The 26,730-nt window shown below is 39.4% G+C and overlaps 1 protein-coding gene across 1 annotated transcript; it reads left to right on the forward strand.

The window, feature by feature from the left end:
• The first annotated feature begins 2,089 nt into the window (after positions 1-2,089).
• On the forward strand, positions 2,090-19,365 carry MAP9 (microtubule associated protein 9). Its single transcript, XM_064710802.1, is given in 13 exon segments — positions 2,090-2,216; positions 2,218-2,450; positions 2,488-2,569; positions 3,334-3,451; positions 4,693-5,091; positions 6,692-6,888; positions 7,724-7,779; positions 8,262-8,427; positions 9,513-9,602; positions 10,283-10,444; positions 10,893-11,038; positions 11,765-11,897; positions 17,705-19,365. Coding segments are annotated over 13 exon segments (1,998 nt in total). The 5' UTR covers positions 2,090-2,123; the 3' UTR covers positions 17,828-19,365.
• The last annotated feature ends 7,365 nt before the right edge of the window (positions 19,366-26,730 follow it).

Consider the following 26,730-nt stretch of genomic DNA (forward strand, 5'->3'; position numbering starts at 1 on the left):
TAATCACACTGCATCATGATGCTTGTTTTAAAAAGTGCTTTTTTAAGGCTCTGGGCATGGCAGAGACTCACACACATTTGGTCAGCAGAATAAAATGTTACCTCTAAGTTTATTTTAATCCAAATTAATATAATTGCCAGGATCATTTACAGCCTTATTCTCAATGCTCCATGTCTACTCAAGAGAAGAAGTTTTACAGTTTACATTTGTGATATGTTAGTCAGTTACTAATTAAAAAGCAGATGTTAATGCTCATTTTCATACCATAAAATCTTCTGGGTTTTGTCCTCAATAAACCTCCATGTTTGGGGTTTTGGTTTTTTGGTTGGTCGGAGGTTGTGTTTTGTTCATTTGTCAGTTTTTATTGTTTTTGTTGTTATGCAGGGTTTTTTTTTAAATAAGTCTCTTATACCCAGAGCACTAGATTCATATTTAGGCTTAAGGCCCATCCACCTCACTGGGTCTCGATGGGATTTTTGCCCCAGGTAAGACTAGAAGATGCAGACCTGATGTTCATGTGTTTTGACAAAAACATCTTCACACATTTTGAGGTTTTCAGTGCTGACAGTATTGATATTTTTTTCCTGCATTCAACCAACTCAGTGCCTTGAATATTTAATAATACAGGTGACACGAGGACTCATTGTCTGACTCATGTAAATAACACAGTAATTTAAACCAAATCTTCCTTCTCTACAGTGTATGCAATGCTAAATGAATACAGTCTTTCTCAAAAAAACCCATAAACATTGCCAATAATATAAAAGAAACTAGAATAAACTGGACATTTGAGAAAAAAAAGATCCAATTGTTCAATTTTAGAATATTTTGCTGCCACCTTTTGGAATTTAATAAAATGTGCATCTCAGTGGTTTGTAACAGGGATAAATAATTTAGCCTTCAACAGCAATCACATTATTAGAGAAAGTATATCTGCATTTCTTCTTCCTTCATTTTAAAATTTTAAACAAGTATGTTGAGTTTCACCTTTCACCTTCACAGAGAGATGGAATAGCATAGATTCAAATTTAAGGCTTTCGCATGTGAAGAAAATATAGCAAAAAAATAGATGCATCAAGCATAACTCTCAATAAATGCCATGATTAGACAGCAGATCAAGCATTATTTGGCCATAAATAAATATAGGCAAACAAAGAAAGCAGCTGCTTACAGATGATACCTAAATATAAACTAATTACTGACAAATAATTGTTAGTTTAAATGCAATGCAATTACATGTTAGAACTCAGGGCCTCTTCCCCCCAGGTGCATTGTGGCCTTTGCATAACTGCATTGCTTTTAAAATCTAACCCTACATAAATAAACAGGAGGAAAACAAGTCCTAAGGCTCTGGGCTCTGTCCCACATACCCTCTCCCTGTTTCTGTCAGAGAGATTTTCTTCTGCACAACTTACAAAAATGCAATGCATTTTGGGGAACGTTAATATAAATAAATATAACACCAGTATAGAGAACATGTCAGAAGTTCTTTGTTATCACTAAGACAACTGGAGCACTAGTCTTATTTTAGAAAGGCAAGATCAGAAGCTTTTAAACTAGAGGAAGAATAGAAATGTCTGTGTCTGTAAATGGTCCTGAAGTGGACAGCTTTCCTTTGATGCATGGGATTGGGAGTCCCCTGGGATTCGGGTGCCTTCATCGTGGCCCACAGGGGACAGGTGACCTGTAGGACACCAGGTGACCTCTAGGACACTTCTAGGACACCAGATGACCTCTAGGACACCAGATGACCTCTTGGACACCAGGTGATCTCTAGGACACCAGCTCTGCAGGGACGTGTGCTGCTTGGCGAAGTGTCTGGTCACCAGGGCCTGGTGCTCGCCTGGTGGATCGCACAAGCACTCTTTGGGGAAATAAAAATTGGAGTGTCAGGAGGTGTAAGCACCAGGAGATTTACTTCTGTGCCACTGTAATTTCTCGAGGCCTAAAATCTGATTTAAACTAACACACAGGGGCTATGAGATCTGTATTCCAGAAAGCACTAAAGTGAGTATGTTTCATACGGAAAGCACTCACATTTCAAGTAGGAAGGTTTTGTACAATTACCTGACTGCAAGAGTGGGGCTGACGAATGTGTGTCAGCCCTGGTACGAGTGCCATGGATGTATGGATGCGCTCCTTGTGGGAACGGGGTTATTTGCAGGACAGGGACATCGACAATAAATCCCGGCAGAGCACGGGCATCGATAATAAATCCCGGCATCGATAATCCCTCCTGGCAGCGCGGCTTTGGCCCGGCTGAGGAAGTGGCGCTGCCGCGACGTGAGGCGATTCCCGACTAAAGAAGGCGATCGCCGGCGCGGCCGTTGCCGGGCGACCGAGCGGGACCGGCCGGGCCCGGCCCGCGGCTCTTTCCCGGGGCTCCTTCCCAGGGCTCCTTCCCGGGGCTCTCCGCCGGGGATTTTTCCCGGGGCTCTCCGCCGGGGATTCTTCCCGAGGTTCTTTGCCAGGGCTCTCGGAGGACACGGCGGCGGCCGCGGGCGCTGCGAGGCGGCAGCGAGACGCGTCCGCCATGGCGGGGGGAGGCACCGCCGGCTGCGGGCTGCAGGTGAGCGGCGGCGGCCGGGGCAGGGGCAAGGGAAAGCCGACGCTGGGGAGCGGGGCCTGCGAGCAGGTTTCTGCCATTGGGAATACGTTAATTCGCTGTTACAGGCAGCACACACACAAAAATCCGCGTTGTTTTGAAAATGGAAGCAGGCTGCCTGCGGTGAGGACAGCGGGAGCTGCGGCCCGTGCCTGGGCTGGGAGCAGACCCGCTGCCCCGTCTCTGACAGCCGCGCTGTAGGAGCAGCCGGAGGTCCGGAATATCGAGTTACTGGTGCATTTCTTTATGGGTTTACAATCTGTAATTAAGACCAGTGCCCCTCAGAATCATGAGAATGTATTGTGTCCGTTATGTCCTGCAGCAGAGAGTCCAAAATATGTGGAGTTCTTCCATTGGTTTGGGCCTGCCGCCTGCTTCAGGCTCCTGTCTTGCTGCACCTCTTCTCGTTAGATCCTCGTCTTGTGTTCTTCCCGATCAAAACATACAAAAGAGGAGAAGTGTCACATGATGACACATCATAAGTGCCCAAAAATGAAAGAGGGACTTGCAAGATAGATTTCTTATGATGAAGAAATATAAATAAATACATGGAGATTCGGAGTCTTTTTTTGATTCAGATATGCTAGGGGAATGGAGATAGAATGGATGCACTATGCTTCAGCATAACTATCAATTAAATAGGCTTATCTCAGTTTGGCTTACATATGTGTGGGAGGGGAGAATTAAAGCTGAGCTTGGACAAGTGAATCCTCCCTTTTTTGTAAAAGTTATTTGTGAAGCCATTTCAGGATGGGCTACAGGAGGCAATTTCGGATCATGCAACAAGCAAGGAAAAAGATGAATATCCAGACGACTTTGAAAGTGATGAAGATGGCATGTTAAGTGGTAAAAAAAATTAAATATTTTTCCTTGTGTTTTTCCTTTCTTAACTCATTACTAGATCCTAGACAATCTTTATGTGTCGATATAATTTAGTGTTACAAGATTTCATATTTTAACAACTTCTAAAGCGCTGTCTTCCTCTGCGAAGTTACCAGCAGAATTCCCAATGAAATCAACAGATGTGCCAGCCTGCTAGACCACACACAGCCTGTACTGGTCCCTACCAGTGTGGTCCCCAGTTCTCCTCCACAGTCTCTTGTTTACTTGACACCTGGTTCAGACAGTAGTGCACTGTGCTGTAAATGAAAGTGGACATGGGCAGAGAAAAAGGCAGTGTTTTTTTCTTACTGGTTTCCCCGCCTGGACAATCAGTGAATAAGGGCTGCAGAACAGAATTCCCTGGCAGACTACGTAAACCAGAAATAAGTTTGATCTGTCTGTTTTTCTTGGAGCAGGATGCATTTGTTGTTTGATAATGTTTATGCTTAGTCTAACCAGATTGGCCAAAAGACTCTTCTTCCTGCTGGTATGGCACTAAATGTTAAGGAAAGTAGGAATATTAAATATGATCATGTATTTTTAAAGGACTTCCTCTACAGCCTGTTTTCATTCTCACCTGAAGCATCTTTTAACAGTTTGTGGGATGCTTTGATTTCCCTTTGTGGATAAGAATTAGGAAAACATCTCTCCAGCAGTTAATGCATTATCCCACTATCATGGCATTCTTTTGTCAACTTGTTCAAGCATTCAAGCTCCAAAATTAGGTCAATTAGCAATAACAGGCTAGAAGAAGATAAATAAGTTTGGTAAACATGTGAATCTTGGCATTGTAGAAGATACTTCCTTTTGAGTATCTTCTAGTTAACTTTAAATGGGGCAGAAGTGATGAGAAGGGAGGATGGGTTCCAATACAAAATGTGCCCAGCTTTGTTGTTGATAACTTGCTTCCACTTTCTATAGCATTGACACATTTATTTTCAGAAGGACTTTAAATTGCATGGCAGAAAATAATAAATGAGTGAATATTTTTCTTTGATTGGGTTCATGAAAATAGATGACAGGAAAAGAAGTAGAATAAGTCTGTAGTTTGGTGGCTTTGCAGAGATCAGAGGCTCAGAAAGAGAAATGCTCAGAAACTTAAGTCAGGAGGGTGTTACATGAAAAATAGTGTTAAGTTATAGAAGATACAGGTTCTGTGTTGCATTTTTTTCCACTTGTATCAAATACAAGTTTGCTCTTTGCAGATATTGGTGAAGAACGTGCTGAAAGTAATTCAGGTTCTACAAGCACTGAGAGATCTCTTGCTGGGAGTCCTCTCTTGAATGATGATGCTTTTCAAAAAGTAGTAGATTTGGAAAATGAAGCTCCTGATGACTTGAATTTATCCTTTCATGAAAAGAAGCTTCAGCAAATAATGGTTTTAGAAGGTGAGCCCATACAGAATGACAGAAAAGATGGCAAAGAAGGATGTTTGGAAGGTCAAAATGAGGATAACAACAGAAAAAATAATGGAGAAGTACTGTGTGATAATAGTGAAAGTGATGACTTGCCTATTAACAAACTACATGAAAAAAGAAATCAAGAGGAAAACCAACCAAAAGCAAAGCCTCAGGTGCGCAAAAAACGAAATGCTTCAGCACCAGGTAAAAAGAAAATATTTTAATGTTGTTACTACTTAAACATTTTACAGTATTTTAAAGTGTTTTAATTTGGGTTATTTTCTATGTTAATGATTATCTTCTAAAGATACATGAAATCTGTATGCCAGGGGGTGAACTGAACCAGTGTGGGCCAAAAGCAGGAGGTTCCTGCTTGCCTTTTCCTTTCAAAAGATGAAAGACAGCTGTTTAGGTCCCTAAAGTCCAGCTCTCCATTGGTGCATGTGCATGGAAGGCGTGAGGGGGCTGCTGAGATGCCCCTCAGTGTGTGCATGGCGCAGAAAGCTGCATTCACATAGTGTCCACTGGCGCGGTTTGGATGTGTAGTCAAACACATAAACCCCCCCAAACTCGAATGCTTCAGTATAAGAATAGTCGATTCATTTTTAATATGCAATGCAGAACTTGGAATTCTGCCAATCAATATATGTATCAAAAGACTATTTTTTATGGAATTCCTAATATGACAGGAATTTGTCCTGCTTGATGTTGAGATAAGTTTATGGCTGGTCATTACCTTTGATGGAATATTGGAACTTTGAAATTGGTAGAGCACAATTAAAGGTATCAGCTTCAGTTTTCCTTTCCACATGATGGCACCAAAGTGCCATCAAAGGCTTTTGAATGTGCAGACACCTCTTCCTGACTGGTGTGCCAGTGTAGTTTTAGACTGGCAGAAAAGAAGTTTAACTACTCCATTTCTTCATGTGAATTAAAGTAGCGCAGTGACACACTGCAATATTGGTTAAAATTCAGGAAATTCAGAATTCTTGTCACCTTGAATGTACCTTCATCACTGTAAATTTAGAGTAAATTTCTTCAATTATGGGCATTGATGTTCCTTTCTTCAGGTAATTTGGAGTTAATTTGTCATCCAAAAAATCAATTCTTCTAAAGAATTCCATCAGAAATTTGTAAACTATTTTTAATTTTATTTTACTTGGGCATTTTTTGGTTTCTGTCTGAATTGTTTTACAGATTTAGATCTCTGCATTACTGGAAGTTGAAATCTGATGAAAATGGCTTTTAAGTCTTACTAATAATGTGTTTTGTAAATAACGGCTTCACCATTTAGGCATTTATGCAGATTGAGGTGATGTTTTCTTTAAATCCCCACTGTGGAATTTTTCAGTTATTCCTTCATGTGTCCCACACCCCTGAAGAACACTACACAATGAAAGCAGTATTTGTTACCCAGAGTGTTAGCTGGCATACTTCATTAGAAGTCGGCCAGATGTCAGAAGAGATCTTGCTGTGACTACATTGACTCTTGCTTTTGGTTTCTGCACTAGAGCCACATAAGGCAGATGAAAGTTTTCCCTTTGTCTTGCTCCTACATTCTCTGACATTCAGGCTTCAGTTGCTACTCCAGTCTTATATGAAAATACAAGTGAATGCTGCTCTTATTCGTATATAGTTCTCAGAAGGAGGCCTACAGAAAATACATTGTACTGTATAAAATCTAGTAACAACTTTCATAGATGGATGGTTTTTCTACAACTACATTTTGTACAGAAAAAAAACAATACTCAAAAACAATGAGGTTCTTTTTAATGTGTCCTCTCAATCTTTTTTCTCCCTTTAGAGAAAGATCAGAAGACTGTCAACACCAGTGACTTGAAACTGGAGGACAATGGTATGAAATCGCCTTCTGTTGACAGTTCAGATGGAATGATGAAAATAACAGAAGAGCAAAAAATAGCTGATGCAATGCAGGAGGTGTCAATGAATGATCAATCTCAGCATGGGGAGGCAAAAAACACATCAAAGAACTCTGTCAAGGTATTGCTCATACACAGTTTACCATTGTTTGGAACAATGTCCTGGAAGCACAGTGGAGTTTTGTAATGTTGCTGTTGGTATCTTAAGTGTGTAAAGCTGACAATTTAGATCTGGTTTCTAGAGACGAGGCTCTTGTAAATTCTGTATAGCTTTATGAAAGATGTAAGGAATACCTTTTCCACAAATTATTGAAGTCAGATAAAGGTATTGAAATGTGTTTTCCAGCCTTAAGAAAGTACCCTTTTCAAAGTGAAAATGTCAGATGTCTGTTGTGAGGATAGCTGAATAGCAGTGAGCAATGTGTGTTGGCAGAGGATGGAATCCATGTGTGACCTGAATAATGGATAGGATGCAGAGCGCTCTACACTTTCTCCTAAAAAGAAAATATGTAGCTGCATGTAATTATTGAAGCTAAGTAATCAAAAGACTTAAAAGAGTGTTTATAGAATAAACCAGCTGTGTGCTTTTCACTTTTTACTATTTCTAAACTATTGACTGTATTTTTACATAATACAAATGAACATTCCTAGCTGCCATTCCAAAGTGATACAGGCATTCTGAATGGTTGGTTGGTTGGTTTGGGGACTTTCTTTGGTTAGTTTTTTGGTTTTTTTCTCTCCTTACTTCCTTACTCTGTACTATACCATCTCTTTATTAGGGTGTCTTTCTTGCCTGTTTTTGTAACATCATGAGACCATGGAATATCTTGACTTTGAAGAGATTCATAAGGGCTGAGTCCAATTCTCAGTGCCCTTGTTATCTTTTAAAAACCTGTTTCATCCTGATCTGTTGTTGAAGAGACTCTATAACTTTAATTTTTCTCTGTGTTTCTTAGAAACCAAGTGAAACAAAGGAGAGAGTTGAGAACCCAAAGGCTTCTTTATCTGACAGGTAAGAGGAGAATGCCAAATGTTGTTCTGAGCCATTTAAGATACCTGTAAGCGCCCCGACAATGCTGCTCTCCTCTCATTTTCTGTCAGCATTATCTTTGCTGCTGACAACCTCTGACCATCTGTGGAAAACAGCCGAGTGCATGTGACATGTTGTTATGACCCTTGCTCAGGTTTTTGTCAGATCAGACTCCCAGATCTTTTGCCAGTGTCCGTGGTGAGTGTGTTACTGGAGTCTTTACAGGCTCTAAGCTGTTTCTTAGATGAAAGTGTAAGTAATTTGTAAATTTACAAGAGGTATTTTTTTTCTCCTTTTCCTTTCCCCAGTCCCCAGGTCCCAGTCAAGTGCATACAAAAAAATCACAGTAACTTTTGGTATGCACTGAAATAAAAGGAACACTGCTCATACCCAGCTCATAATACAGTATGAGCTACAGTAAAAGGAAAGGTCATTAATGTGTTTGTGTCCTGGTATTTTCCTAGGTCTACAACTTCTGTGCATTTAAAGAGAAAGGGGAAAGCTGTTGCATCAACTTCCCCTGTTTCTTCTCAGTATCTGGGGTCATTGAAGATGTTGGATGATAAATGCATGCAGAAGACAAGTCCAGAATTCAACAAAGTAGATAATTTAAGGGCAGCTGTTTATCAGGTAGATTTGAAAAAATGAACAACAAAAAAAATTGTGCACATAAAGGTCCTGATACAGGGCTCTAGACCTCATTTTTTCTTGCAATCAATATTTTTTGCTATATTCTTTTTATTGGCTTACAGTATAGTAATCCTTTTATTCTGTTGGCTATGCCTTTTCCTCATATTATGAACAAAAAGCTCAATGAAAGGGACATAATGTTGTTATGTGGTTGATACTTTATTGTTTCAGACTATTTTCAGGCACATATTTTCCTTTATTTCTACTTCATCCTTAACATAAGTAAGTGTCTACTTACAGTTCTTTGGTTATTTCCCTGATACATTCTATTCAAACAGCATTCAGGAGAAGTGATAAAAAATCTTGTACTCTTTCTTGAAGAATAATATATGTAAATTCCTTGTAGAATTTCACAATTATTTTCTGGGTTTAAACAAATTTTTCCTTATCTGTTTGAGAACAACTCTCATTAACAGGCACTGTTTATATTGGAATGTGGTTTTAATACTTTTTATGGCCCTAAAAGAAATGTTAGACCCTCAAATCCATATTTATATTGGATCCACAGTTTTTGAGAGTAGAATAGTTTTCATTTAGGACACTATTATCTTTGAGCTGCATACCAAATATACAGTTAATTCTTGAAAATTTAAGCCTGATTCTGCAGATGGCTCATAACCTTTTATGGCTGCCTGAAGTCTCACTTCTCCCAGCAGGATTTTATTCTCTTTTATTGTGTGTATTTTCGAGAGAGACAACAAATGTAAATCATATTCCTATATACCAAATAATAAGAACCTTTATTACATTCTTCTATTTAATTTTGATTAGTGCTGACATTTTTGTTGGCATTTCTAGGAAGATGCTTTTTAGAAGATCTTTGAGCTTTTTTAGATTTTGTAGCTGTGATTTTAGAACCTTAAATTTTTTTGATCACAATGTTCATATGATGACATCTTAGTTTTCCATATAGAATGCTTATTTAACTTGGAAAAACTGAGAGTAATTTTGGTGGTCATTATATTGGTGCTGTTCTTTACTTATACCTTAAAAGGACTTTAAAAATATTTTAATGATTCTTTCAGAACTGGTTGGAAAGGAAAAAGCTCCTTCTACTGGAATTAAAGAGAAGTGAAAAAGAAAAAGCTGAAATTCTAAGGAACAATACTGAAAAGGTTTGTTTACATTGTTGTTTAAAAAGAAGTTGACAAACTATGACTCTTTGAAGTGTTCTTCCTGCCTGAGTACATCCCTCTGCTGTTGAGAGGTATCTGGTTTTCTCCAAATAGCACAAGGTCATGTGAAATAATAAATGGCATGTCCTGCTTGTTAGGGTTGTGGTAAGCAGTGTCTGTCCAATGCTTCCCTACACATTTACATAAGGTGTGTTAGAAATGTGCTTCCCAGATTAATTTCTGAGTTAGTTTGCAAAGACCTTGGGATGCTTAATTCTTAAAGTGCCAAGTTTTGTTTTGTTTTATGCATAAGAACATGCATTCACTCCCCGCCTCAAGAGATGCTTACGTAGAGAGCGCTCTGGCTTGAATAGTATCATGCACATTCTTTGAATTGGCTTTTAACTATGTAATATGTTTCACTTCTAAGCATTTAGCATGCATTTCATATCCTTCTGCACATATTTTGTGGGAGCAGTTAGTCTCATTCAAGTAAATTAAAAATGGGCATAGATAAAAACCGTATATATGCTTAAAATTTAATTGTAATACTTGCAATGTTGTCAGCAAATCAATGTGTTTCTTTTTTGCTCCATTTAGCAATAAGTTTACAGCTTACTATTTCACTTAAAATTTCACACTGAAATTGATTTAAATGTAGACTTTTATTTCTAATCTAGAAAGAAGCACTTAAAAGAGAAGAATCAATTGCATGTTATGAAGCCTGGAAAAAAAAGAAAGAGAAAGAAGCAAGGAAGTTAAGTGAAAGAAAAAAGCATGAGGAACTTGAGGAAAAGAAACCAGCAGAACAGAATAAGGAAAAAACAGAAGCAGCACAAGCGGTGATGTGAAATATGTACCTGAGTGTGTATTTGAATGTGGTTCAGGAGCTGGTAAAAATAATTTTGATTAATCCAGAATGAGATGAAAATGAACTAGAATCTTAAAATCTAGACATGCTTAGTTTTTGAAGGAAGCTTGTACTAGGCTTTGTTCTGTAAGAAATGTGTAACATTTACACTTGCAGACAAACAGGTTTCTATATTTGGAGTCTATTAACTGAGCGTAAAATAAACTTTATACAAATACATTAGCAATTAACTATTACCTACTGGAAAAATAAGATTCTTTTTAGATATAGTGATACCCACTTCTGAGCAATTCTTCAAGCAAATATTCTAAAATTAGAATGTGTAGAAATTACAAAAAATAATAATGCAGATTAGACTAGTGGAGTATTGACAGAAAGTGAGAGGTAAGATTTTTTTATAGATCTGTGGTTGTCTTTAGGCATTCAAAAAATGGAAAGAAAGAAAAGTGGAATATTTAAGAGAGCAAAATAAGAAGGAAAAACAGTCTGAAAGAATGAGGAAGAAGATAGAAGAGGACCTAGTTGCAGAGAAGAGGAGAGTCAGTGTATCAGCAGTTGAAAAATGGTACTTCTCCACTGTGTTTTTTTATATCATAGCTTCCAAAATCCTCGCTTATAAATGTAATAGGTCTTCTGTGAATGCTTGATGTGCTTGTAATTGGTAGACAATGGATTGCTTGGGATCAGACTCTTCATTCCCAATGGAGACAAAGTCTAACAGTGCAAACCAGCTGTGCAGCTCCCTTCAGTTTATTAATTTAGTTACTTTCCTCCCCAAGAGGATATTAACTAAGCCCAGACAGAGATACTGCAAATGATAAAATTCACTGTGTAGTAGTATTGTGTCTTACATAGTTATTTTCATGCTTCATTACTAAGCCAGAGGAAGGAAGGTAAATCTTTTAAGTTTCATGGAATACAGTATAGGAATGCAGATGTAGGAAGAAGGAAATGAGATGTATCTGCTGGAGATATTCTTTATTAGTTTTATAAGCCAAGAGTTTTCACAAAAAATGCACTACTTAAGGTTACGTACAGAAGTTCAGAATGTTTTTTTTTTTATTATTATTCTAAAAAAGTACAGAAAAGGTGATGCCATAATAGGTAGAGTAGTAGATTCATTTATACCTTGGTGACGTATAAAAATGGACATGGAAGATTTTAAATACTTATTCTCAATCTTTTATTTAAAGTGTATAATACCTATTTTGACTCAATTTACTTAATTGGTCACAGATGCAGCTTTTGGTCTGTACGTTAAGACCTCTTGCTCTTCCCTCTCACTATGCAGGAATGAAAAGAAGAAGGAATATATCAAAAAGAAAAAAGTAGAAAAGTTCCTGGAGAAAAAAAAGCGAGAAATGCAACAGGCAAAGAAGGAAGAAAAAAGTGAAAAGGCTATGGAGGAATATGAAAGATGGCTGGTATGTTTGATTTGGTTTGGGGTTTTCTTTGCCTTTTGTCAAAGCCAGAACATTTGGTGTAGTGTGAGCACTTGAGTATTGTAGTACTCATGGGCTGTTTTGCTGTTACGAGAGAGGCCAGATGATGGCAACATTACATTGCTTGTCCCCCTTGAATGTGTGAGCAAAATGTTGCTAAAGTACAGTGCACTTGATATCTGGCATACATGGAAAATACATTCTCCCTACCTACACAGAATTTTCAGTTTCCCTAAGGCTTCATTTTTTGCCATTTCATGTCAGGAGCAACCGTCTCTGAAGGGCCATTTAGCCAGAGCACAAAACCTGCAAAGTCAAAAAGCATTGCCAGCTGCAGCAGTCAGCGCATGTACATTCAAGGAAGCATTTAAAATGGAGACTTGCAGACCTCACAATTGATAAAAGGACTTGTAATGGAGTTTATGATAATTTCCATTTGCAAGAAAGGGTGGAACTCTGATGCTCCCAATTATATTTTTCTCACAGCAGCGTCCTTGTTGTAAAGCAGTAAATTAATCCAGTGCTCTAGTACCAACAATAAGGCAGGTTATTTTTCCATGCTGCAGAAAGACAAACTAGAAGAGAGATCACTAATATTCTTAGCATGTTGTTTTCTTAAAGATGTGTGACTTGTCAGTTAAAGAAGAACCTGTTTTAATTCCCCACCCTGTGACAGTCTTCCTTCATACTGCCTGTCAAGTTTTTTTTAATTAGAAAATGTTTCTTCTGTTCTTCCATGTGATTTCTGGCATGCCTTGTACGTATGGTCTGTGTTGCCATTTTTAAGAATAAGATCTTGCAACCCAGCTGGATTATGGTCCTTACAGGAATCCTTCTTTAGTGTCAATAGCTTAAATTTTTTTTTCTTTTTCTTTAGGACGGAGAGGCAGATAGATGAAAACTGAGTCAGGCAGCTGTAGAGGTGTGGGACAGGTTTAGAGAGGACAATCATTCTTTACTTGGCTAACTCAGAAATACACAGTTGCAAAAAACAGCAAGAGCGTGCACATTTTTCCCTTCTCTCTGTTTGCAAACTTTTTTAATCTTAGGTTTATATCTTTTAAGATGTTTGACCTGTTGAAATACCTCTCATTTCTGTAATCACTGATAAGGTTTTTTTCTGGTCCCCATTGTCAAGAGATTATCAGCTCAGTTTAGCAAATGATTAATGTCTGATCTTAGGTGATTTCTTGCTTGAACAACACTCCTGATTGCCAAGGTAGGGAGTTCTGTGCTTTGAGCAGTAACTAATCCACTGCCCTGCTATGGTCTGCTCAGTGAGACTATCCTAATCAACTTAGTTGTACCAAAGCAAGAGTGTTACTTCTCATTTTATATTTGACTTTCTTCCTGTCCTGGATTCTGTATGAAGGTAAAAAAAATATCCCTTTTCTTCGGGAGTGAAGGTTGCTGCCTAGCAGAGGCTCTCCCATTCAAATTGTGTGTGAACTCCTGAGGTGATCACTTCAATGGGATTATTAATGAAAATTTTAGTGTTGGAGGAATGACCAGATCTAACTAGATATATATGTGAAATAAGCAAGTATAGGATGGGATAAGTACTGAACTGGTTGGCAGAGTTGCCTCTGAAATGATCCCATTTTCAGTGTCAGTGTGCAAGTGTTGACTGATGTGTCTCGTGCCCAGTCTTCACATTTTTTACTTTCAGAATTTGTGCTGTATTTTTGCAACTTCCACATCTTTATTTGAGAAAGCACATTGGGAAATGGCTCTGTCATAATTTTAGGCCAGAATATTGCCTCACTTTGTACAGTTGCAGAAAAAAATACAGACAGTAGTGAACTGCCCGAGAGAAACACTGTAAAGTTGTCATTGCATTACCAAGGGAACTCAGGTGACGTCTGCCTGCAGGTGGATATGCATCAGACTGAGGGTAGAATTTGGAAGCCTTTTAAAAGTATTCTTTCAACTACAATTATTTTTTAAATGGAAATAAAATAGTAGTGATATAGTGGGAAGTCTAATATGTTTCCATTAACATTCATCAGAAAGAAATGTGTACATTCATCCTCAGCTTTCCTGAAGCAGGTGTTGACCATAATGCATGGATAAAACAGCCATAAAAATCTCATTGTAGTTCTTCTAAAATAGAAGAAACATTCTGCTTTTATGTTAATGGCAATGCTGAATTACTTCTGCTTTTAGAGGTCATTGTGTGAATGTTTGATAGCATAAGAGCATAGAGAAGATTACTTTTTAAGCCTGGAAATAAATGCCCTGGAAAAGGCTATTAACACTTGTAAAATACTGGCATAAATAGGATAATCTTGAGATGAGATGCTTTAGAAGCTGGAAATTCAAGCTTCTGATTATTTTGTTTCTTCTGATCATTTGCTTCTTGCTACTCACCAAGAACTCTTCAAGCCAATCTATCTTGATAAATGATCATTTTTTACTTACTGTATAATGCCAGACACTTGTCATTGCTATGCACCTATTCTGAGGAGCGGAATATGGACAAGAATTATGTAGAAAGTTGCTAATGACTGATCACTTTCGTTGCCATTATTTCTGACATACTAATCTTGATACTTGTTTACTGTAGATAGAAGTGAATATCAGCTCCAGATGAGTTAATGTTGTCCATTATCTTTGATAAACATCAACCTACCATGAGCTTCTGAGAAGAAATGCTGCTCTCAAATAGTTCTCAAAGACCATCACAGTAATGTTGAAAGCCTTAGAAGAAGTTTGACATTTTACCTTGTATTTGACCATTTGCAATATCTATTTTTGGTGTTCTAAAGCTGTTTAAAAACATCAAGAAAGGATATACTGGATAAGTCCCATGGATTTGTTGCTTTTCGGGGTTAGAAATAGCTGAAGTGGGTTGTTAATTTCATGTATTCATTAATTTCATATGATCTCTGAAAATTCTTTCTAAATCGCAATTTTCATGGCCTGTCATTGCAATAGGCTGGAAATAAGACTGCTATTGTTACTCCTCTCAAATGTTGTCAGTCTTCTGTAATACCTAAAATTCAATTTCTATGTGGCAGTCATACTGGTAAAGAATGTGCTCTTCCCAGAATTTCATAAGTGAAAAATAGATTCATCTTACTAGGCTATTGAGTAGGAAACTTCCACAGAAATGAAGCCACACAGTTGACTTGATCTAGTGCAAGACAAGGTACAATTATTGATTTAACCTTTCACTGTTTCTGTTACTCTACTTCAATTACTGCAAATAACATCTTGTTCATTATTCTGTGGAATATTTATATTAGTTATGTCTTGTGAGAATTTGCACTTTACGACAAGAGTTACAAGAACATAAAACTTTGTGTGTTGAAGACAGGAAGGAGGCAAGTAGATCTTCACTTTGAATTTAATCTTTTAAAAACAGTTAAATTAGTTTAAGACGCTTTCCTTGCCACTTGGATTCATTAATGCAAACTGGATCTCAAACCCAAACACTCTAAACTGAAGCACAATTTAAAAATCCAGAGCAACTTCTGTTCCTTTCCTGGGTGGGTTTATGCTTTATTTTTGGTTGTGGTTTTTCATACTTGAGTCTGTTGTGTAACATCTAGTCAGTAGAGAGTGCTTGATAAACACAAAATATGCACATTTCTTTGTAGCATGCAGTTTCTCTAATGCTTGCAATACTGCTACAATAAGTGTTACTTTTAATGTTTTAATAAGTTTTCACTTACCTGTCCTGATGGCATACATATCTTTGTACAATATAATTCTATGATTATAGATCCACGAGCATGTATCTTAAATGTATTCCTTTAGAGCATGTTCTTCCCTAGCTCATCTGTACTGCTTCACATACCTTTTTTTGAAAAACATCACTTATAATGAAGACTACTTCTCTCTTAGGGTACTAAACAGTTCCCTTGAACAATTTTAGGATATCTTGAATTTTTTCTAAAGACCCAAAGCCATTAGTTGTGTTCATCTGACGAAATCTCTGTGGAGGGAGAAAGAAGGCAAAAATGAGGGATGAGAGGAGTCAGAATGTTACAATACTGCAAGCCTAGTTTGTCTCAATTGCTCCATGTGATCAGAAAAATATAGTTTTTACAGAGAGATAGTACTTTTTATTAGACTGTGAGGAACTTTTGTATTGCTTATTTTAGCAAAGGGCATTCCTTTTCCATGCAAACCTTGCCTTGCTTTTAATCAGCCTTACTAGTAACGACATGAAATTATTGCATGTTTGTTTAGCCAGACCAGATGTTCCTGACTGAATTGGATCTTCAGGTTTATGTTTACAAAGAGCTGAAGGGCACAGATTAAAATCATATTGATAGGGTTGATATTGCTGTGTGTTGCTTTGCATTCTACAATTTTTGGACACATATGTGTAAAACAGGAGAAAACTTCACTCAAGCTGTCTTTCTCACAGTAATGCTTCCACACCCGTTTTTCAGTCTACTGCCTCAGCCACAGTTACCTCACTATTGCCCTGCTCACATATGAGTAACAGACAAACACTGCCAGCATTTTGGGCATTTGTGGATATATGGCATCCATCAGAGAAGAGGATCATGGGTTATATGAGAGTACCAGTTATCTTACAGCTGTCCTCAAAGAGCAGTACTTCCACTGCAGTGCAGTTCATACATGTGAAAATACAAAACTTCTATGGATGCTTCAAAATGCTGGCTGATGGGCTGCAAACAATGAAAGAACCAGGGCTGGATGTGGCACAGCTGATGATGGTTTTAAGTGGGCATATTCACATTGCATCTTTACTACCAGGGATGTGTTTGCCAGTTGTTGGTCTTGGGAGTGAGTGTACTGTTCGTGTGTGAGAAAGGCAGCTGCTCAAGGACTTTTATCCACCCATCACAGGGGGCACTGTGAATTGTGCTGTGGTCTATATGGCCAACCTTGGTTCCACCCAGAAAGAAACTGCTTTTAAGTCAGTAAGAAATCTGCACCCATATGCACCACAAACCTGCAAGGAAAACTTGCACCCATAGAGAGCTTGCCAGTGTACTAAACTGCTAATGCTGATGCACCTTTAGATGCTGGTTCTCTTGAGGGTGAAATGGCAGTCATCTTTGCAAAGAAGAATGCTTATGAATAATAGAACTGATTAGAAATTCAAAAATGATTATTAATAATTGCAACTTAATTTTTGAATGACAGGTCTCTTGAAAATCATTAGTTAATGAGACACAAAAAGAGTGTAGCAAGTATCTTGCAATCTTCATCATCCTAATTGCCCCACTGCTGTTTGAAACAACAGAAAATAGAATTGGAATCTTGCAGTGCTTATAACATGAATTAGATAGGTCTTTGTTTAAAATTAAATTGTTTAATTACCAGTTTGTTCTAATACATGGCAAGTGTGATTTAATAAGTACAGAAAGTTACAATGATGCATCAGTGTTCTCATTATATGAGAACAACATATTTTGCATTGTGATTTAGGTATCCTCCTAAAGACATGAAGTAATTAATGTGAGACTAATTACATGCTAGACCAATACCTAGTCCAGTAGGCTTTCTGTTGGGCTTTTTGTTTAGACAGTGCACAAACCCAGCCCATCCTTGAGACAGACACCCTAATTGTAAGTGACTTCCAATGTGTAGTCTCTTTTGCTGGTTGCATTGTGCAAAGTCCGTGACTGAACCTGCAAAAGGGATGTGCTGAGCTCCAAAAGGCAGATTTCCATTGCATGTTTTCTTTTCATTCTACACAAGAAAGGCATAACAATAATGTAACTTTTCTGTTTGTATAATTGTTGTTGAGGGGCAGTGGGTTGGTTTTGGTTTGGGCTTTTTTTCACACATCTTTTTATTCTCAGGAAAACAAAATGAGGAGAGAACAGCTTGAGAAGAGCCAAAAGAAGTTTCAGGCTGTCCATGGGAATGAAATGAGTCCTCCCTGGAGACCACCTGGCAAAGTCACATATTCTAGTAATTACTAAGGAGTTTATTGCCTTCCCAAAGAACAGATAGTTTACAAAGTTCTGTCAATAGCCGGTAGCTCTTTTGTTATCAGCTGATTTTCACTGAATCTATTATAGGTGTTAAATTATTTCTTTTTTAGTTTAATTGAGATCTGCAGTTTAAATAAACCTGTTACTCATTTGCATTGCTTTAGAAAATGTAATAATTTTTCTAATTACACATTTAAATTACTTTTGCCAAATGCCATGGTATGTCATACCTTTTTGGTGAAAATTTATATCCAGGACACATAAAGCTGGACTCAGGCATTTTTTTTTTCTCCCCATAAGTAGCAGAAAGGTTATTTTTAAGTTACTAGACCACACTCCTAAGGAGTTAATTCTTGAAGAAATTATATGAGGAGGCTGTGGGGTAAGGATGATGGTAAGGAGATATTGGCTCTCTTGCGGTGGTAGATGAAAAAACACTAGGAGTATGGAAGCAGAATGCCATTTTCATACAGTAGTGTATAAGATACAGAGAAAATATATATTGCAGATAGGTGAATACAGGGCTTTCATAAGCTCCAGGTCTGGCTCTGGCTGTTACCTCAGGGTAGGCCAGTCATTTTTCCAGTAGTAGTTGAGAAAAGAGAAAGAATCTACTGCCAGCAGAAACTTTCAAGTTGCTGAGAAGCAGCTTCAGTGGCCCATGTACGAGGCAGAGTAAACTTACAGACTGCAGCAGGAGAGATGACTGCAGCCCTGGCAGAATGCAAAAGAATTGCCAGTTCAAAAGTGGCACACCTGGATTTTTTGAGAAAATACTAAATTACTTCAGGCCTTCAGATTGGGTAGTGATGTCCATCATTGATGCTCTGGCCTTTTAGCACTTGGAGTCTTGAATCTGAGTTTAGTCTGTTGAGAAACTCCAACTGTAGTATAATGGGAGGATGAAATTTGTAGCAGGCACCAGAGTTTATTGTATAGCAGACCTGAAGAGTCTGAGACAAGGCAGCCTGTGAGAAAGATCTGGATCTTTATTTTTGCAGTGTCCACCTAGAGGAAACAAGGAAGGTCCCTATGCTGACTTGAGGGATGGAAATGAAAAGTGTGGTAGAGTTAGTGGCAGAGATAAAGAGAGTTTGTCAGGTGCCTGTTCCTGAGCTGAATGCTGCATCCTCACTGACTTTAAGCCTTGCTATAACTGGATAAAAGGTTTTGACAGAAGACAGAAGTGAGAAGATGTGGGTGACATCTTTCAGAGGAATGAGGAGAAGCTCACAAATTGACAACTTCTCAATTAGGAAAAGATGCTGAAGTCTGTAGACAAGGGAAACCAGTTAGTTGATATGTTTAACTGTTATAATAAAATTTGGGGAGCTTCATTTAATGTTATATTGTAAAAATTTGTGCATGTGACAGCATAACACAAATGTGATAGGAGAATTAGAGCTGAGAAATATATAAATATGTTCATTAATGTATAAGAATATACATATATCTGTATAGATCCTATCTATATGTTTATTGATGACAGAAAATATTTTGTATTAATAAAGTATATTTTAGTACAATGAGCCTCAATATTTTAACTGGGTTTTGGAATACAGATCCTTATTTAAAGCTTTAATATATAGAAATTAACTAGGCAGTGACTCTAAGCACAAGGTGTCATTGTTAACGTGACAAGTAGATAGGGAACTGTATCCCACTGAAGGCAAGCTTCTACAGTATTCCAGCTGTCTCCTCCAGCTCCCTGACGCTTGCTGACACACCAATGCAAACATTCATTTAAGGAACATGGTTTCTAAACTAGAAGATGGTTAGTATCTCTAATTTTTTTCCAAAGTATTTAATTTAGGCATTAAGTTGCTCCTTTGGTGCTAAAGGCACAGGCTGATGATAAATGATTTTCTGTTTCAAGTCTCATTCTGGGTAAGAAAAATTGCATGCTGTTTTCCATTGTATCTTTTTTTCTTTTATGTTCACAAAATAGGAGTTCATCTTACGTGGTCTGTATATCATGGACTGCTGTGTTTCACTTGCTTAATTGTGTGTTTAACTGAGTTACTTGACTCAGACTAACAGAGATAAACTTTTCTGAGATGGAAACACCGATGGCAGCCTTGGCTGCACATCAAAACCTGGACTTGCTCCAGTGTGTCTATATCTTTCTTGCACTGGGGAGCCCAAAACTGAACATGATGCTCCAGATGCTGTCTCGCTCCCAGCTGCAGTGTCACACATGCCAAACAGAGGGGAACAATCCCTTCCATCCACCTGCTGAGCACACTCATACTAATACAGCCCACAGTGTCATTGGCATTCCCTGCTGTGAGAGCCCATGCCTGGCTTATGCTCTGCTGCTTTTCCTCTGGCACCTCTGGGTATTTTCCTGCAAAGCTGCTTTTTGACTACTGGAGCTCAGGCTGTACTGTTGAAATGAGGTAACTTCACCCCAGATGCAGGACTTAGTTTGTCTTTGTTGACCTTAAAGGTTCCCACCACCCCCTTCTCCCACTTCCTGGCAAACACCTTGCTTGGCTCCATGGATTTAGCTGTGTCCAAGCAACTGAAGTGCTCCCTGTTCTGTCTGTTTCTTCAGTGCTTCAGTGTCTGAGGCAAGACCTCATCCATTAAAAAAAAAAAGGCAGAAAAGGACATGAAGCATCTCGGCTTTTTCCATGTCCTGTGTCACTAAGTCACCTGGCCCCTGAGGAGCAGGATCCCATTTTTCTGTCTGCCCATGTACTTCCAGAAGCACCTTTGAGTCCCATATAAGCTTTAACTCTTGCTGAGCTTTGTCTTTAGTAAATGCTTCCCTGTTGTAGTCAATGCAGAGTAATGTCTCTGTTTTGGTCCATGGTGCAAGTACTCTCCACCATCTCTGTCTTGCCTACTCTGAACTCCAGCAGGAGAGCCTGTGCCTTCCTGCTGGCTGCCTGCCCCTCTTGTCTGACTACACACATGGCAGAATGGACTTGTTATTTGATGGGGATGTCACTGAAGCTCAGCTAGCATTCCTGGGTCCCTTTGCTTCCCAGGGCAGCCTCCTGTGAGATCCTGCCAAACAGATCCCTAAATAAGCCATCATCTTCCCTCCTCAAGCCAAGGCTGTGGTTCTATTTCCTTTACTGCTTCTTACATGATTAGAAGTTTCACAGTCTCAGGCTTAGGGCAGTCAGGAGATCATCAGCTTTCCCAAGCCAGACCAGTTCATTCCTGTAACCATCCAATAGCTAAGGTCAAGTCCCAGGCTTCTCTTAGAGCATCAACACTTCCACCTCCAGATCTCTACAGACCTGTTGGCTTTTAAAGAGCAATTTCTCAGATTTTAATAGCCTTTATTAGTTAGATTTTCCCCTGATGGGTAATAAAGTAATTGCAAAATTCTTACCTGATTATTTCAACCTGGGGCATGGGGAAGTCTGCTCTTATTAGCACATTGCATTCAGGCAGTTGAGCTGTTTTCGACATAGAACATTAATTTAGCCCCTACACTCAGAGGAAAAGTTCTAAGAAAAGTCTTTAGTACTGCAAGGTATGTTTCTCTTTTACTACTACTTCCTAAATTTATGAATTCTCTTTCACTGGGATGCTTTATTTCTGGATAGCTTCTGACTAGAACAATTGAAAGTTCTTTCATATAATTTTTCGTTTAAGGAAGCAGCAAGAACTCCCATTGTATGATAATAATTTTTCATGAATAGGAATACATAATAAATATGTATTCATATTCATTGAATATTAAAATTGCTCGAGTTCTTCGAATTATAAAATTGCTTGGCTGGTCCTTGATGACAGTAAATGATAGAAGGATAACATCAGTAACTTTCAGCTTTTAACTGTTGTAATGTCCAGGTGGAGCATCATATTAACAATATGCTGGTTAACTTTTATTTTCCTTTGCGCCTTTTAACATGCTGTAATACATTGAGCACCCATTCCCATATGCTGATTTCTATCCAAACCATTTTTTTCCATGAGGGAAAAACAACAGGAAAAATAATATAGACAAAGGGGAAATATTTTAGCTGTCCTCTATCTATTTCACTTTCTTGAAGAAGCATCTGGAGAATCATTGCAAATAAATGATTCTTTGAGAAAAAACTTTCTTAGCTACCCTGAATTCCTCTATTCTTCTTAGCACTTCTAATACTGAAGTATAATGAGGATCTGCAGAGGTGATTTAGCACTGAGCCTAGCTGCTGGACTATGTTCTTTGTTGAAATGGGAGCCAGAAAGATTTTATGCAAGAGATCAGCAAGCCAAATGAATAGCAGCGAGAAAATAAAGGCAAACAGTACTGTCATTATTCAGTTTATCATTTGTAGAGGCATTAGTGGTTATGAACATGATTCTGGATACTGCACAAGCAAAATGTAAAGATGACTTGCCACAGAAGGCTCCCCATCCCAGAAAACATGCAAAGAGATTTAGTCAAAAGCACAAGGAGAGCGAGGAAGGCAGCATCCCTTCCTGCACAGCAGCTGTTGTACAACTGTCACAGCTCCTGGCACTTTGGTTTCACAGTCCACCAGCTACTGTCCTTGCTTGCTATCTTGCCTTCAGCAGGAAAGCCAATGTGCTGGTTTTCCCTTGACTCTTCTGCTGACTATGTGGTTAAGCAGCCTCTCTCTGGCTACCTCTCTTCTCATGTACCAAGTTTCCTGCCTTTCCTGCTTAAGAGTTCAAATAATTCTGTCCATTCTTGCTGCTATACAGTGTCTCCAAAAGAGATCAATCTGCTCAAAGGATGAATCTGCCATCAGTATTGCTGTGCAATTTAAAGAATTGTTATAGCATTAAACCCTAACATCAGCTTGATTCTTATTTTCCCTTAAACAGATGGTAGTGCATCGAGCTGTTAAATTTCACTGCAACAAAATTGACATTCTGTCTAAAGTTTCTATTCCTCACGTGAATCAATAAAATGTAGGAATGCTGCATTGGAGGAAAATTCTTTGCAAATGGCTATGCATTTGAAACCTATCCAAAGCAAGGGCTCTTGATAATGACCCCAAATTTTCAAGGGTTTGGATCATGAAGTATCACTAGAAAGAGAGGTTATGTGCAAATAAGTCAGGACGATTACAAGAGGAAACAAACAAGATTAATTAACAGCAAGTGCACATTAAGTGTTTCACAAAGACTTTCTGCTGATTTGCAACTTAAATATCCTTTACATTTTTCTCTGTGATTCACTTTCCCAATTTCTCACGCAGATATTTTAAATAATCCTGTGCAGCATTTAGAGCACTCATAAGAGAAAGAGTGGGGAGAGTTTTTATCTATGTAAAATTCTTGCTGCCAGTCAGAGGTACATGTAGAAGTACAATTATGAAATGGGAATGGATGCAAAACATAAGTTGGTTAATGGAATTGAACTAGCAAGACTGTACCACTCAAAAGTACTGCCATGAAGGAAGGAAGTCTGCTAGCCTGCAGTCCAGTCTCAGAGCCCCTGCACTGGATGCCACTGGGTCTGGTTCCCAGCTGCCACTTTCAGCACATCTTTGCCATCAGGTTTGTGCCAAAAACCCATCAGGTTTGTGGGGCCCTGCCACAGGGCTGCAATGACATCCCAAGCTCTTGCATTATCTCACCACTGATAGGTAAAACAGAGCAAGGACAAGACTGGCCAGTGGGGTTTTGTGCAGATTTCAGTCTTTCAGAGAGGCTGAATGTCCCTGTTCTGACCTGACAATGTTTGGGAAGATGCCCTGAACAAGCTTCTGCCCACACATGCCAGAGCAGGATTTACTATGAGTAGAATGTATCATAGTCATAGCTGGCAAGGCTTTGTTTTCATCAGTTTAAATATATAATTCCTTTAAAAAATGAATAAGCTGTTGCCACAATAAAATACTCAATGGGCAATAAGTGAGTCTTACTCATCTTTAGCAAATTTGGCAGCTAAGAATAAGCACACACATATTTGTGGCTTTTCTATGAGGCCTAGATTGCACTGGAATAGAGAAAAGAATATTTAAGGGGAAAAGCAAGGGTTGCTGTTTTAGCCTCACATAAAATTTTAGTAGCTGAAGGACAGATCTATTTTGCCACATGAATACTGAACTCTAGCTCTGTACAACAAAGTAAGATTTTCAGGGGCTAAGCATCTGAACTTCCCAGAGATTTTGCTTGTGTTCAGGTCCAGCCATACCTAGAATAAATTAGAGCACACAGCTAGTGTGTCAGGGTAATCATTAAAGAGACGCTCCCAATGTCCCATGAGAAGAGGTAAGACTTGTGTTAGACAAATGTGGCTTGTCAACCCTGAGTCACGACAAAATCAGGGGTCAGAGCACACACTTCCTTAACTCCCAGATCTGTATTGTTCCCTGGAGATGTTGCTGCTTTTCCTACAAAGTTTTAGCTGTGCAAAGGTCCTCGTAAAGGCTTCCGCTTCTGCCACATTAAACTGTGTCCCCTCCTTCTCCATCCATCACACATACTCTTTGGTTGTTGAGAAGAAATGAGGCTTATATTTTAGATAATTATAGTGCAAAACATTGAAGAGCTACATATAGTCACTGAACAAAGCTCAGCAACCATCCCAATGTGCCTTGAAAGATGCTCTAAGACCCAAATGCTGGTAGTGTTGCCAGTAGCCTCTATCACCCATGTTTAGGAGAAAATTCAGTGCCTGAACATTAGCACTCAGTGTGTTGCAGATCCACCAGGCTAGCTGAAGGTGACACATGTGTCATGCTCTACTGCGGCTCACAACACCAGCTCGTGGGAGTTTTCGTGGAAAAGAAGTGTGGAGACAAAGCTCAAGCATTTCAAGTACAGAAACCCCAAAACTGTTCATTCCAATGGACTAATGCTAGTGTGACTGGCTAGACAGACCCACACTGAGACTTGAGGGAAAAGCTGAGAAATAGGAAGTACCTGGACATGAGTAGAGGAGACTATTGAAGCACCATGAATACATTCTGTGTTGAAGTATGTATTAAAGTGATTGAGGGGAAGAGGCAACAAGCTGTAGCCACGAAGTCATAGCCTGAAGCTCCCCTCCACCTAATCACATGAGAGCACACAGCCTTTTACAGACAGTGCTCCATGAAGACAGGAAGCACAATCCCTTACCACAGTTGTAGGATGGACACCAGGGTGTCTCCTGTGATCAGCACCTGACCTGCCCCTAGTGCTGCACATGGGCAAAAGCTTTAGCAAAAACATTACATCTTTGCCTTTCTGTAGCTTTTAAGCTCCAGGTGGTGTAGAAACTTCCGTCTGCTGCTTTTGGAGTTCGGGATGCTGGATGCCCTGCCACAGCTGTGCCACCTGCTGTGTTCCTGCCTGGCCTGCTCCTACATCTGCCCACTGCCACTCTCCATAGCCCCACAGCCTACCAGCCACCCAAGATCACAGCATGGACTCACAAGATGCACACCTGCTGGGGAGCCTTAAAAGCATTCATTACACATTTATAACTCTGCCCTGCTGCAGCTGCTGGTGTGGCTGTACCTCTGGGATGGATGGGGATAGAGCAAACAATACTGCAGCAGGGAGAGGTGGCACGGGGCTTCGTGGAGCCTGCTGCCAACAGAGAGGCTTTTGCTGATAAGCATTACTTCTGCTCAGTTACTTTTTTTTATGATTCTCATCAGACATGTTCAAGTATTTCTTGTGGCCACTGACCCCAGCAAACCAGGTTTTTTTTCTGGCTCCAAACCTTTTGAATGCAATTGATAAACAGAAGCCCCAACAAACTTCACTACACGTTATTTCACTTCTGCTGTGGTATTCAGGCCTCCAGTCCCTTCTGGGAGCCAAGCCTCTTGTAAATATGATTATGATAAATATTTCAGTTGTATGGCATGCAGTCCATTACACAGAACCTTGCGTGACCAGGGACCAGGGCTGCCAGGGCAGATAGGGCCAGCAGCTCTCCCAGGCGGCGGCTCAGACAGGGCTAAGTGCTGCTGCTGGCTGCTGCTCACACAGCGAGCAACAAAGCACTTTGGGCAGCTCAGCAAACCCAAATCCCATGTTCAATTATGGGTAGAGAATGTCTGTTTTGACTGAAACTCTCAAAATAGCTTAGTTTACTTTTCTAAGTGAGAAAGCTTTGGAAATGTGTTATTTTTGTTGCCTTACAACCTGGGATAAATGCTGCTCTCCTCCCTTCACTGCCCTTGGGAAGCTGATTTTCAGCTGAGATTCACTTTGCCAGCTAATGAAGGAGGCTGCATTAAATGGCAGTAGCAACAACAGGACACAGATGGTGCATTGCCATGCCCCTGGAGAGCAGCCAGGAGGGATCCCACTCAGCCTCATCTGCACCCAGCGAGCAGAGAATCGCTCTTTACCCTGAGGGTCTCCTTTTACCAGCCTGATCCCACAGGGACAGCCTGCTCACTTATATTCAGCTCTCTTCTTGACAGCAGTAACACACAGAGAAGGTGGCATGAATGTTTTACCAAAGGAGCTTTGGCATGGGTAGACCTTGAAAACCTGATGTCATGTCCCTTGAGCACAAGTGCACACATGTATTTGTCACTGAGTTTGTGTAGGGCATCAGGAACTCCTTATTTTTCTTCATTCATGCTTTATTTTGATTTGTTGAAAATATAGGTGTTGCTGTTTTCTTACAGCAAAGAAACTTGCTGAAAACAGTAGGGAAACTAGAGACAGAACTTTTATTACTGCACTGAAAATATTCTAGATGTGTCCAAAATGCTCACACCTTCACCTAACTGGCTTGTGGTGTAGTATAACTCATCTCTTGTACTCATGTGCCCTGTGCCCTTGCTAAAATGCTAGCGAGCACCAAGCTGGCTGAAAGTGCTTATCTGAGAGGGAGGGAGGGGTTGTCAGGCAGGCCCATGTGTGATTTACAGCAGCAGCACTTGAGAGGTCTGGAGCTGCCTTCAGGGTGCTGCTGACAGGGCCTGGTGAAGCAGTGGGCACGCTGATGCTCAGCATCA

The sequence above is a fragment of the Zonotrichia leucophrys genome, chromosome 4, assembly GCF_028769735.1.
Source record: "Zonotrichia leucophrys gambelii isolate GWCS_2022_RI chromosome 4, RI_Zleu_2.0, whole genome shotgun sequence".
NCBI lineage: Eukaryota > Metazoa > Chordata > Aves > Passeriformes > Passerellidae > Zonotrichia > Zonotrichia leucophrys.